Raw genomic sequence first — 14,860 nt, 5'->3', positions numbered from 1 at the left:
TCCTGGGCCAGCCCCTAAGTCGGATAAGCGTTGCCTGGGCTAAGTGGCGGGAGGTCACTGGTGTGGTCTGTGATCGCAGGATACCGTCTTAACTCTTATCCGGCCATGGAGATCGTGATCGATGCCTCCAGACTCGTGCATGACGGATCCAAGGTACCTGAACTTTTCCAACTTAGGGGCTGACCCAGGACTTATAAGGATAGTGCGCGAGTCCGGGCTCTCGCAGGCCATATACTCGGTCTTTGACACATTGCCAATATGCATTTCATTCATGGAGAATGGTTATGTAATGCAAATGCTGCAGCTAGAATGTATCGGAAAAGATACCAAAACGCTGAACGTCATCCCGATTATCGTGTATTTCGATTTTTCTCTCTTCAACAAAGAAGTAATCCAGCAAGTGTCGTACTATTTCGGAATCCAGATTAAATGCGCCAACTTTTAAAGTTACTTGCAAAAACAGTGTAGTACATTTTTTTTATAGTACAGTCGGTTAAAGTTGCGTGTAGTAAATATTTTGAATTTAAAGTTTGGCAAAAACACCACATTTTATTGAAAACTGATGCAGGTATGTATAAATCTTAAACTGTTATTCACAGAAGGATTACTCATGATTACATTACAGAAAAAAAAATGAAGAAAGAGTAATATTTGTAGTCCTGGGATTTGAAAAACCATCACAGGGTGTCGGTTTTTGCGATATTTTTTAAAATCAATATAATATGAAAAATACAAGACAAAGTTTTTTTTTTATATTTTTCTCATAACTGTCACGACTTGGTCTATCACCTGGTTTCGTTTTATCGTTGACTCCTGGGACACCCTGTATATTAAAAATAAAATAAATTTAGAAATATTTGCTTGTAAGCTATATTCAAACCCTTATAAAGTCTATTTACATATTAGAAAATCGGAAAATGATGCAGGAAACCTCGTTGTAATTGCAGACTATAATCACACAAAAGGTGAAGTGAACAAGGTAGATAAGCAATATTATATTAGTTGGTACAGCTGTAAAACTCGTCAGTGGCTTCTCTTTTTAGTTTTGAAAACAACGTGTTTTCATTATATAAAATAAAATTTACATAAATTATATACTCGTGATCTAATAACAATAGATGTCGCCGCAATCCTTATTGTGGATATATAATAATGTTGTCGATAAGTATATCGAAGTATATCAAATAAGTATATTTCAATTGCTTTTACTAACATGATTTCATTGGAATGTTACTTTGTATTTTACTATTTTATGCCATTTTTTTTTTCATTAAGTAAGAAATATTTAATTATGTTTTTAAATATTATTTTGAATTTAGAAATAAAATTACAGTGAATAAAATACTGTAAATATTAACTTAATAGTTTTCTATTTGTGACCTTCGATCACGCCACTTTAGGCGAGTCATCGCTTCTTTTACATTCTACCCTACAATTTATTTGTCAACGTAGTTGTCAACTCGTTCAAAGGCCGCTCGGGCAATGTACGCTCAATCGAGGCTTGCTTATGTTGTTGGTAGGTAGGTACGAGGTTGACATATGAGTAGAACCAAAGGCCAAGACGTAGTCGGAGATTTTAATAAATGCGCGAAGATAATTTATATTTTATAGACCGGGTCCAATATACCTACCTATATAATAGACCGTGCAAAGTGGAGTAGATTGAGAAAGAAGGCAGACCTTGGCAATAGCCGGGAATAATGCCAGGAGGAAGGAAGGAGACCGGGTCAATATAATTGTGAAATTGCCACATCACTCCCAAAGGGTTAAGACGCCATATTATAGCACCTTAACATTCCAAAAATATTATCTTTATTAACTTAAAGATTCAATTTTTGGAAACCCTTTAAACTAACTAATAAAAAGACACGCCTTTATACGAAATACAAATATATACTAACAACTTCTGACGAGTACGAGACTGACGAGTTTTTTTATAACTTGGCCTAGTAAAATTATATGAGAAAAATAAAAGTATCAGCGCAACAATAGAAATAAAAGAAACATTCAGAATTTTTTAACGTTTAATTTAACAATAAAATAACTTAAAACGATCAAAAACAACGAATACTGATCATTTTTTGCCTCATTTGCTAGTATTTTTAATTGCTTTCTATGATAATGAGAGTGATGTGGTACATCTAACGAATGATGCTTAATTACACTAGAATAGTAGTATGCTGAAGCTCGAGGTTTACGTTTTCGCAGAGGATCACTGAAATTCACATGGTAGAGGCCGAATTTCATTCTGAAAAATATAAAAAAAATGGTTATTATTATTAAAAAAAGTAGGAGGCCTTTAAGATAAAATAAATATGGGATAATCACAAGGATTTGAATGTAATTTTAAAAGGGATGATATTTTCCCTGACCTTCCCTTAACCCTATGATTTAAGATACCCCTTATACCCTCCTCAATGACGGGTTTTTCGAAATACTCGCTAAGATATTGAAATTTAAATTTTAAATTGAGATCCTCCTTTGGTTTTTTCGTTGGTAAAAATGGAGAATGCTAACTTATTCTTGATTCCCCAACGAAATTGATGAAATGTATTATAATAGAACAAAAAGGTATGCGTGTAAGCATTTTTTTTATCAAAAAGATGAACTCAGCCACTACATTCCGTTGAATCTTGATAAATGATAGAAATGTATTTATAAAAAATTACTTTTAATGACTTTAAAGTACTTACGTATATCCAAACATCCATTCAAAATTATCCATAAGTGACCAAACAGTGTAACCCATAACGTTCACACCATCTTCTTTGATAGCAAGAAGAATCTGTAAATAAATTTGATTTTTTTTAATATCTAATAGTGTTATAAGTTCAAATAAATTTAAAATTACTTTCACATTTATTTTTTATCTCTAAAAGAGCTACGAAAATAAAATCTCCAGGATCTCTGTCTTCTTTTCTTATGAAGAAAGATAAAATATACCGTAACTTATCTATTTATATTAATAACGTAAAGCTGAAGGAACTAAAAGGTGAAGGTTTAATGGAAAATTTATATAGTGTTAATTAGTTTATACGACGATGAAGTCTATAACCTAAATTAAGTCACATTAATTGTTTCGATACAACCAACTGCGCCTGCGATCAAAGTTAGCTTGGGCATTTAAAAATTATAACGATGATAAAATTCATGTGTTTTAAAAAACTCTTAGCTATTTCTATTTATTTGCCCACGAAAGCGAAAATGTAGGTAAAATATATATATAAAAAAAAATTAAATCAGCTTCACGCTGTATCCCGCACACAACAGGGTAGATAGAGGGAACCTAGTGTTAAGACACTCCGTTCCCCATTTTCTGCCGAATTATGGAGGCATTGCGTTTTAAGTGGCAGTACTCAACGCCGCGCTTTGCCTCGACACCAGAGCATAGAAATGGAAATATAAACGTAAATAAATATTTTACTTCCTCGAGTGGGGATCGAACCCACAACCGTCGCTTTATAGTCACACCCTTGTGCCGCTGCGCCACGACGAAATATATATATAAAGTACTAGCGGCCCGCTCGTGGTTACGCCCGCGTGAACTATGTTATTATTAATTTCTGTCTCCATGACTACGTCATAGTGACATCTATGCAAAATTTGAGACTCCTAGCATTTGTAGTAACGGAGTTTCATACAAACTTTCGACTCCAAAAACAACCCCTTAGAAGTCGAATATTGCAAATTCCCGTCTTAGCGAGCACCTACGTCCAATAAGTAACTCCTATGCAAAATTTTAAATTCCTAGCACATGTAGTTTCTGAGATTTCGTGATGTGTGAGTGACCTTTCGATTTTATATATATAGACTAGCGGCCCGCTCGCGGTTTCACCCGCGTGAACTATGTTATTATTAATTTCTGTCTCCATGACTACGTCATAGTGACATCTATGCAAAATTTGAGACTCCTAGCATTTATAGTAACGAAGTTTCATACAAACTTTTGACCCCAAAAACAACCCCTTAGAAGTCGAATATTGCAAATTCCCGTCTTAGCGAGCACCTACGTCCTATAAATAACTCCTATGCAAAATTTGAGATTCCTAGCACAAGTAGTTTCTGAGATTTCGTGATGAGTGAGTGACTTTTCGATTTTATATATATAGATTAAGATTATAAGTCGCAGTGAACGTACCTGTCTCAAATAACTTTGTATGTATCCAATTCTAACCGAATCATAGTCTCCGAGGTCAAAACTGCCGATGCCATTTTCTGTGATGAGTATACTAACGTTGTTATATTTCTTTTGTATCCACACCATTTGTCTGCGAACACCTTCCGGAGTTATCTATAATAAAATATTTTAATTCAAAATTAAATAATTGTAATAAAAAAAATAGTTTATTTCAATTAGTTGTCAGTTACAGTGCATGAATAAGCCCAATAATCACTGAACCGATTTTGATGAATATGTGGACTATTGTAATAAACATTATACAAATAAAAGTTCTTAGAAAAGAACGCCACTTGAGTTACGCCAATCAACACACAATGCCTGAAGAATTCGGCGGTAAGTAATGGGAAACAGGGGTGTCTTAATTAGAACAGAGTGTCTTTACACTAGGTTCCCAGGTTTCCCACCTACCCTGCTATGTGTATGATACAGGAGAAGCTAATATGTATATATATATATATATATATATATATATATATATTTATAACTAATAATTATAAACAAAGATAAGAAAAGATACAAAGATTATAGCGTTAGTTAACCATACATACTGCGATCGTTTTAAAATCACTATACTGCCATTTTGGATCTTCTTCTAATACTATGTTGAGTTCCTTCGACCCTTGCAGGAACCAAGGTCCAGGTACTTCATTTATCCTCGCTGGGCGAACCAGACGAGTTGTGTAGTGATTCAAGCCGTAGAAATCGTATGTACCTGTAAAATATTTTAATTTTATAATATTAGTAAGTGTATATAAAAAGCAGAGATACTCCATTTTTTACTTTTTCCTCAATATTTGTCTATCGGGCTTTTGAATATTAACTAAAATTAAAAGTAAAATGTAGACTATATCAGCAGGATTTTGTCCTACGCCACCGCCGCACCGCTTAGAATCCACCTAATATTTGGATTTGTGTAACTCTAATTATGTTTTTAGTTTTATCTGAGGTATTTTTGATCTGATTATTTCGGATCTGCCACTCATCAGTCATCAATTTATATAATAAAAATGGACAAGCTGGGTGTTTTCCAAAATAATTATCCTTAAGATTCTTTGACGGAGTCAAATTAATATTTATAAAATTTATTTTATAATATCAAAATAAAAGGCAATCTCTCTTTTCTAATATAAATATTAATTATAATTCAAGCAGTACTAATAAAATAATATTTTTTATTAAAAGTGGTTCTACTTATATACCTTGAACAAGTTTTCTTTCCTCTTCACTAAAAGGCGGAAGCCTGGAACGTGAATGTCCATGTTTTTTACTATATTCTGCCATTAACTTTTCAATTCTTGGTGGCCAACCGCCTTCTTTTGTGTATATTGCATGAGAATATCGGCCCATCTAAATATACAAAATATTAGCGTAACTATTTTTAAGCTCAGCTGGTCTAGTCGTCGAACGAACGAATGAGTGAGTTTATCACTCGTTCGTTCGACGTGTCCAAACCAGCTTAGCACCTTCCTTTCTTGTAGATGGACAAAAGAGCAAAAAGTTCAAATAAAATATAAATCTATATATATATTAATACGTGAAGCAAACCTTTGTACCCCTCCCTTTTTATGAAAATTATGAAATTTAGAAAAGTATGAAATTTGGCACAATACTAATATTTTAATTTCTTACTCCAAATTCTCGTGCAAGTTCCGCCAAATCTTCATCCTTGTAAGATTTAGCTTCAAGCCAGATAGGATTATTTGCTATTGATACCATTCCTGTAGTAAAGAAAGTTATATTACGTACTCATTCTAAGTGAAAGAAGCGCAGCACCTTAAGAATTGGACCGATTTTATTCGATTGTTCTTTCAGACAATTTTAGCTTTTAAGACAAGGGAAAAAATTGTAAATGACAAATCAAAATATTTTTTTTAGGCAGTGTAGGCGGTTTTATTATTTATATTTATCAATTATGCATAAATGATCAATATTAGAGTAAAGTAACTTACTTAAAGTAAAAACAACACAAGCTAAAAATATAAATATACCATGATATTCGGGCTTAAACTCCTCATCATATATCCTCCAAGCCTTCGCATGAGCCAATAAAACATTCTTATTACATACATATGGACCTATCTCCTTCTCCTCAACCATTGGTACGAGGTGTTCCCCATTGTATACGTAATCACAGACAAATAGAGGTTCGTTAATAGTTAACCAGATTTTGACTCTATCAGCGAAATGGCTGAAGACGACTCTGGCATAGTCCGAAAACCAGTCTGCTATAAGCGGATTTGCCCAGCCACCTGAAAACAATTGTAATAAAAGACTTTACTATATTTTTGTATAGGATTTATAAAAGCAAAAGTCAGTTTCTCGCTTTTTCTAACATAGCAGAGTAGGCTAAGGGAACTTAGTGTTAATTAAGTCCATTATTTCTCTAATCTCCATTTTCCGTTCGTTTTAGGAGATATTGCATGTTGAACCGTCAAACTCACACCCGTCGCTTCTACAGTCAGACGTTATGCCGCTACGACACGACGGCTTTAACCGTAAAAAAACAAAACAAAAAGCCTTACCTAAATTCTGTAAGCTCTGTGGTAGGTCAAAATGATATAAGGTTATAACAGGTTCGATTCCTTTCTTAAGTAATCCATCTATGAGTTTGTTGTAATAGTAGATGCCATCTTTGCTTATTTTATTCGGAAATCCTGTTGGTAATATTCTGGTCCACGATACGGAAAATCTAAAAAAATATACATATTATTACTTTTTGTACCGCCTTTTATAGCTTGTGGTGTCACAATAGCAACATGTAGGTATGTCATTGAGGACAGTGCCTTATGTCTCTTCAATAGGGAACACTGAACCCTAGCTACCCTAGTCCTAGCTACTCTAGTAAATGAAAGAAGTAGACTGTATAATGTTTAATATAAAGATACCCAATAAGTACATATAGGCGATTCTTAGGGACAGAGTACCCTCTTCCCTACCCAACCAGTACAGCTGTAAAGACCAGTAGGGCTAACAGCGTTCATCTCAAGTTTGAAAAGTGAAAAAAATATATATGTAAGAGCAATAAATAACTATAAATATTTAGTACTTAGAGATAGCAGATAAGGTAAGAACATGTTTATTTATTTGTTTTGAAAACAGTAAATTTAACATTAACCTACAATGTCTAGAAAAATTATGATAACTACGACAAACGTTTATAGTTTGTTTTGATCAGTTTTTTTAAGTGTTTTTCAAATATTTATTAGATTTGGATGTCATAGTGGCTCAGAAGGATAGCGTATGACCAATGGTCATGGATTCGATGTTATTCAGGGTAATAATTATTATTATGTTTAATTTCCTTGCTAGGGCAGGCAAACCGCGGTGTTGAGTTCTGCAATTCAATACTCAATGTCGCTAGGTTCGCTCTGCCTCCTTCCTCTGCAACGGAGGAAAGAGCGTGAGCGTGAGCTGCTTTGTTCTTGCCAAATATCAATATTTAAAACAAATTGGTATGATTAAGAGATATTGATAGGAACTTTATATTGATGATGTTGAAAGAAGATCGAGTAAAAAGCTCCCTGAAAATTATATGTGTGCTATAACATTAACGTTTGGCATTCCGTTTCTTCTGATCTCCCGATAAAGTGTGAATAAATCCCTATATATTTTTTATTTATTTTTTTTAAACTTTTAATAAAAATAATAAGAATTAAAAATATATACGATCAAATTAATCATTTAATAAAAAACTTTATGTATACCCTATGGGATAGTCCACTTTCTAAAAATCCTACTTATATAAATAAAATGTGGGAATACGTTCTGTAAATATCTACACTAAACGTTCCAAGTGTAAAGTTTTACTAAGCTACAATAAAAAAGAAACTGTTTATTTCAATTTCACGCATAATAGATATTATTTTTTTTTTCTATAATATTTAATAATTTTGTTGTTATTCTTCGTTGCGCTGCGTAAAATACCATATATGTCTGTAATGGTTATTGTCTCAGTGCATACGAGCCCATACATGGTTCCGCAAAAAAAAATTAAAATAAATAACTTTTTTATTATTTTTCTTATAATAAATTCTTATTAATAATTAAATAAAGCTATTGTGAAACATTTTTTCTTCAACGTTTTGTTAATTCATACAATAAAAGGTTAACACAAGGTTCCCAGGTTCCCTTTGCCTAACCTGCCATGTGCTAAAAAAAAATACCTTACTTTAATTTTTTTTATATATTATTGGATAAGATTAATACTTTAACGCTACGATAGCACTGTCCATTTATACTTGTCTAAAACTCGATACTATGCTGGTTGTAGGTTCAATTCCCCTTTGAGTGTATGAACTATTTTTATTTCCGCACTCTGATAATAAGACAAGACGCGGCGTTGAGTTCCGCCACTCAACATGCAAAACTTCTCGAAAATTGGACGGAAAATAAGGAACGGATGGTCAAACTAAGGGCCCTTGCTTAAACAATTTTAATATTTAATTTGTTATTTTCGCTATAATATTTACTTGTATGTATGTAATTATTGTTTTTGTAGGTTAATATTTTTATTATTTATTTATTTTATTTTATTTATGTATTTATTATATATTTATATAAGCAAATTGTTATGTAATATACTTATAGCATGTAACTTTTAAGTAAGTTTATTATATACGAGATCTAAACCTGACGAAAATCGAAACCTAAAGAGGCTAGCAATATAAGCATGGCAAAACTGCTCTGGCACCCAATGAATAGTTTTTAAAATTGCGACATTTTTTATTCTTACCCCTAAAGTAAGGGAGTTATGGGGGCTACAACTCTTAACGTAAAAAAAAATTCTCAGTATTCATTGAAAATATTCTTATGAAGTGAACATTTTTAATATTTTTACACATTTTTATCTGTGCCACATCAAGTTATAAGAACAAATGTTATAAGAACGTATAAAAGGTGACATGCATTTCTAAAAATTTTTATTATTTTAAGGCATGTTCTACTACTTATTTTATTTATAACATATAGAATAGATGGGTAATTAATAAATACCGGTAAGTTCCAATTCACATATATATACGTGGCCTCTAAAATAATCTTTTTCCTTGCAACATGCATTGAAAAACATATATAATTTCAAGTTTAGTGTATATTTCATAAAGATATCATTAACAGATACCGAGGAATCAAATTTAGAGACAAAAAATGGTTGTGGCTATTTTAAATGAAAAACAACACAATGATGACAAAAGCAATTGATCAGAAGCCAGTGCCGTATTGCTTGTCCTTGTCGATTTGTTCGATTATTGATAAAGGGTATGTATCTTTCCTTTATCAAAAATCAAACCAATTGACACTCCTGAAAACCTCTGGTATGTTTTATCTGAAAGGATGCTCAAATAAAACGAATACTAGTAGATAACAAATGAAGAAGTAGCCAAATCAAAAAAATCTACATCATCATCGCACACAGTAGGGTAGGCAGAGGGAACCTAGTGTTAAGACCCCCACTTTCTTAAATAAGTATTTCATCTCTTCGAGTGGGGATAGAACCCAAAACCAGTCGTAGCTTAAGACCCCATTTATATTGTGAGAATCGAACCCACAAAGGAAATTGAAAAACGGAATATCAACACTATTTTTTGGTTTACTCTAGTATATGCTGAAACAAATAAGTATCATATTCTATATATATAAATAATATATGTAATTGGCCAGTTGTTTGTTAAGATAATAACAAAGCAACCCAATAATGCAGTATTACGAACTTGATCATAGTTTTTATAAGTAAATTAATCTTAACACGATTTCTTGTAGAGAATTGTTGTCGTAATTATACGTGTCATAATATAGAGTTGTAAATATAGGCTTGGCTATCAACAGGCAACGCCTCCAGAAATCGTCAAAAAGTGGAAAAGGAAATGTCTTAATGTGTGTGTAAAGGAAATGTCTTAAAGTGGGAAAAGGAAATGTCTTAATGGGAATGGAGTGTCTTAACACTAGGTTACCCTCTGCCTACCTTGCTATATAGGGGATACAGTGTCAATCTAAAAAAAAGATAATGGTTACAGTAGAGTGACAGAATCAGTCAGTCAGTCAGTAGAGTAGTTACAGTAGTGTTACTATGTTCGAAAGTTGAACCCATTCCGCTACAATAAGCTTTTGCGTCCAAGGGGTTTTTTTAAAAGTTTATAAAGCTTAATTTACCTGTAGAAATGTAAACCCAATTCCTGAGCTATATGGATATCCTCTTTCCAAAGATAATAAGAATTACAAGCTGTGTCACCGTTTTTATGATCTGCTATGATAGTTGGGTCCTTGTGTATCATGTGATCCCATATGTTTTTTCCTTTATCTGCAAAAACAACTTATTATTAAAAGTTATTTAAATATTTTCATTTTCCTTGTCGATACCAGTTGGGCAAAACGCGGCGTTGAGTTTCGCCATACAACACTCAATGTCTCCAGAAGTTGGTGAAAAATGAGGAACGGAAGTGAATTAATGAGAACGAAGTGTCTTAACTCTAGGTTCCCTCTGCCTACCCTGCAACGTGAAGCTAATATATCTCGACTCACCGCTAACATTCCAAGCACCTTCAACTTGATAAGCAGATGTAGCGGCACCAAACATAAATCCTGGAGGAAACTGCAGGTCTGTACATTCGATAATTGTTAACAGCAAATTGAAACTGAAATAAATATATTGGATTTTACAAACATATAAGAGACTAAATAAAATATTATGATTTTTTTAAATTATTATTTTTCTTAGTGGGAATGACACCTTAAAAATAGAATATAAGTAGTAGAAAAAAAAAGAAAAAGTATAGTAATAGTAGAAAATAAGTCACTCCGTTCTCCGCTTATCGTTTATTTAGAAACATTAAAGTTTTGTAGTGGCGCAGAACCACAAGAATGTGACCGTAAATGCGTTGGTTGATGGTTCCATTCCCACTCGGGGGAGTGAAATATTTAATATGCTGCAGTTCCTCGCTCTGGCGACGAGGAATAGAGCGGCGTTGGGTTCCACCATGGAACACGCAATGTCTCCAAAATTCAGCGGAAAATGGGAAACGGAAATGTCTTAACACTTCTGTTCCTCTGTTTCCTCTACCTACACATAGCAGGCTATGTGTGGAAACACAGCGTGAAGCTAAAAACTAAATTACTAACACACTACAGGTAATACCTACTTGAGAGTACAAATCTGAATTAAACTTAAACTACGCAATTATAACAAAAAATGTAATAAAAACAAAGAAAAAGGTGGTAGAATATTACATTACTTAATATTTCTGGGAACTTCACAATTTAAAATAATACATTATAATTATTTAATTGAATTTAAAAATATATCTCATATATTTTTTTAGATTCACAAGATAAATAAATTTCGCACAGCAGCGCTAGCGGAACTCAAAGCGCTTTACACAAACTCATTACAAGACCAAAAAAATAAACAATTTTTTTTTTTATTTTTTATGGAAAAAGGACAAGGCAAACGAGCGTTCGGGTCACCTGATGGTGATCACCGTCGCCCACGACCCCGTGCAACACCAGAGGAGCTACAGGTCCGTTGCCAGCCTTTGAGGTGGAGATAGACGCGCTTTTTGAAGGTACCCATATCGTACCGACCTGGAAACACTGCCGCGGGTAGGCCATTCCACAGTGCCAAAGGCCAATTTTTAGTATAATTACAAAGAATCTTTAATTTCCAATTTAAATGTTTAATAATACGTCGTTCTGCACGTCACTGACAAAAGAATGGGACATTTACATGATTGCCGAGTTCTGTACAGGCTTTAATTGATATAACATTTACAACTTAGTGTACTTTCAGCTTGCACTGGACTATTAGGTTGGTATTTGGCTTGGTGCCTAGTGGCTACTAGTGACTCATCTTTGCGCAGGGGCCATGCTAATCTTCTCGTTCCAATTTAAGTATACATATGTTGTACTGCCGAAACGAATACTTACCGGTACTTACCGGTTAAAGGATTCTAGTAAGTGAATCAGTCACAAAATGATGGTTTTTAAACGTAAATATATCAATAACCATTTGATTTAAATTGTTGAAATGTTATATTCTTGAACTGAATGACATGATGAAATAAATGAATGAATATGCTAGGTAGGGGGTTTTATCAAATTTCATGCACGTAAACTAATCGGCTTACAAGTTATAAAGGGCTGAAAAAAGCTTGACGTCAGGTCAGTATGTTATATATCAGATTTTAATAATAAACATAGTGTGGCCTTAACATAGAAAGCGTTCAGTTGTGCTTTGTTTGTGATTAAATTAGTTATTAACTGAAAAAAAAAATCCTAGCCCGATCGACGGGCGCCAGTCTAGGCCGAGTCCCGCAGAGGACGCCCTTGCCGCCGACGACACGTGACATCCTCTGAAGCAGCCACATAGTGATTATGGTTTCTCAGAGAAAAAGAGAGTGATTATGATTTCTCAGAGTTTCTCGAATGGGGAGGATATCGCTGTAAAGCTACAAAGCGACTAACAGAGTTATCCGAGAGTGTTATAGTGTAAGGAAAATTTGTAATAAAAAACAGCATTAACCTCATGTTCAAAAAAATATATATTTATTTGCAAAATGTGCTCATTGTACTATTGTTTGTAAAAATCTGTTATTCCAAAGTCAATTCACATAGCGTTGAAAAAAAGAAGATAAACGTATTTAAAATGAACATAAAATATTATTATTAATAACAAAATTTTTATTTTCACACCATAACATAAGACTTTGTCGTTAAAATCACGACAAGTCAATAAATTAAACTATTTTTCTTAGCTTCACTCTTAGCCCCATATATAGCAGGTTAGATAGAAAGAACGTAAAATATTTTATAAAATAATATTATTTTACATGAAAAGAACTAAAATGTAGATAAGACACCAATTACAGGCAGTATAAGCAACTTATTTCGTTTTCTTATAATAATTTTATGTTCTCAAGAATTTGGAGGTTAATAAACTTATTTTCTTAATAAGTATACGATACTCCAAATCAGTTTCAATCGAAGCTTCAATTAAATATAATTAAGCTTCGAGTAGGCGTGCTCTAAAACTTTATACGAGTATGATGAGCTGGCGCCCGTCGTACTTTTTATGAGTACTGATTTAACACTAAATATTCCTCCTCAGTCTAAGTTGATGTTTATACCAATACAAAATATACGAAAGAAAAGAAAATATATGCAAATATTTGATATCTCTTCTTGGAAGATATTTAAAAAAAAAATGTTATTGGAATCCTTTATTAATGTAATAGAACCCAAAACAATGATTTTTAATTTTTTGTCTGTTTGTCTGTGCGTTTGTAATCGCTAATCTCAGAATCGGCTTAACTAATAGATAGATGCATGATAGAATAGATGCAATTTTCACTATTGGATTTTGGCAAGCTTCCGAAAACATATAGGTTTTATTTTATTACAATCGGTTCATAAATAAAAAAGTTATATCAATTTAAAGTACTTTGTTCGACAAATTTGCTAACTGTTGACAAATTTGTTTCACTGAATTGACAGAATCTTTAGTTTTCAATATCTTCATTAATATTTCTATTTCAAGCGGGCGTAGCCCCACACGGGCCCCCTAGTATTTTAATAAAAAATAACAGCATTTAAAAAATGGGTAATGTATCATTCTAAATTAGAATAATCTAGATATGCAACTAGCTCGGCTATAATTAACGTTCTAGAATCATATTTACACAGATACGTCAAAATTATAACACTCTTCTGTTTTCGTTGGGGGTTAAAGTTTAAATTCAATTATAAAATAACGTAATAACTCAGATATTCAATGAACAAACAATTCAAGATGATGATGATGAATAAGATGAGAACTATTTTGGCCTTAAGCAAGAGTCTTTTTAGTCAAGAAGTCTTTTTAACTTGCCAATACTATAATTTAAAAATAAGAATAGAGAAATTGATCTCAAAAAATTAATAAAATATAATGATATAAAAGACTTACCTCAAAATGTATCTCAGCATTCCGAAATTTTTAACTTAAACTGTGCATATACAAGTAATCATTTGTTGCCTTGGAAGTTATTTTTTTTTGTTGTAAAAAAAAACAGCAAAATAAGTAACGTCAGAGTCGTGTGAATAACACAATTTTTAGAAACAGAATGGCCTGGAGCTAGTGAGATGGCTGATAAAATACCCAGTACAACGAAGTTTATACGTAGATCTAATTAATTTAATTTACTATTATTGTTCAAGGTTTAAAATTATATATTTAATAACGATTTATAATATAAAATTAAAATAATAAAAGGCTTTTTATTTTATTAAAAATAATAATTGCTAATTATTTAAACAATAAAAATGTTACTTAAAAAAGTCCTTGATATTACGACACTATATCACGATCTTTATATAAATGAGAAACAAATTTTCACGAAATCTTTTCACTCAATTGTAGGTACTGAGTACTTTTATGCGTCAAGTAAAAAAATTCTCATGAAAAATGATAAACTACTACGTCTACACGATACTAAAACAACTTTAGTTATAAACATCATTATTAACAATCATTCCAGTGCTAATGAAGTTATTAACCTCATCTGTAAACAATAATCTCACCAATAAATAAATAACTTATTAACAAAATGGTCAAATGCGAGTCGAACTCACGCATCGATGGTTCCGTATGAATTTCAGTATTGTAGGTCAACGGAAAGTATGAATTATAAAAGTTGTAAAATTTATCTTATA

At 32.5% G+C, this 14,860-nt stretch overlaps 1 protein-coding gene across 1 annotated transcript; it reads right to left on the bottom strand.

The window, feature by feature from the left end:
• Positions 1–2,006: 2,006 nt before the first annotated feature.
• LOC146533588 (myrosinase 1-like) lies at positions 2,007–14,283 on the bottom strand. The gene is made up of 11 exons (XM_085194211.1): positions 14,115–14,283; positions 10,697–10,809; positions 10,328–10,475; positions 6,703–6,869; positions 6,169–6,429; positions 5,810–5,898; positions 5,380–5,527; positions 4,729–4,892; positions 4,139–4,291; positions 2,694–2,785; positions 2,007–2,248 (listed from the first exon to the last, which is right to left on the bottom strand). The coding sequence occupies exons 1-11, from the start codon at positions 14,132–14,134 to the stop codon at positions 2,008–2,010; spliced, it is 1,596 nt and encodes a 531-aa protein (XP_085050337.1). The 5' UTR covers positions 14,135–14,283; the 3' UTR covers position 2,007.
• Positions 14,284–14,860: the final 577 nt, after the last annotated feature.

Source organism: Heliconius melpomene, chromosome 12 (genome assembly GCF_056956725.1).
Source record: "Heliconius melpomene rosina isolate 202511_hmr_F chromosome 12, ASM5695672v1, whole genome shotgun sequence".
Taxonomy (NCBI): Eukaryota; Metazoa; Arthropoda; class Insecta; order Lepidoptera; family Nymphalidae; genus Heliconius; species Heliconius melpomene.
Note: the sequence above shows the minus strand (reverse complement) of the source record. Positions and strands in the feature narration are given on the sequence as shown.

Bases quoted from the DNA above. Each gene is read 5' to 3' on its own strand.
- LOC146533588 (XM_085194211.1), bottom strand. From the start codon at position 14,134: ATGCTGAGATACATTTTGAG. The intron at 10,810-14,114 runs GTAAGTCTTTTA...TATTTATTTCAG, and splicing joins ATGCTGAGATACATTTTGAG to TTTCAATTTGCTGTTAACAA. The intron at 10,476-10,696 runs GTGAGTCGAGAT...TTGTTTTTGCAG, and splicing joins AGGTGCTTGGAATGTTAGCG to ATAAAGGAAAAAACATATGG.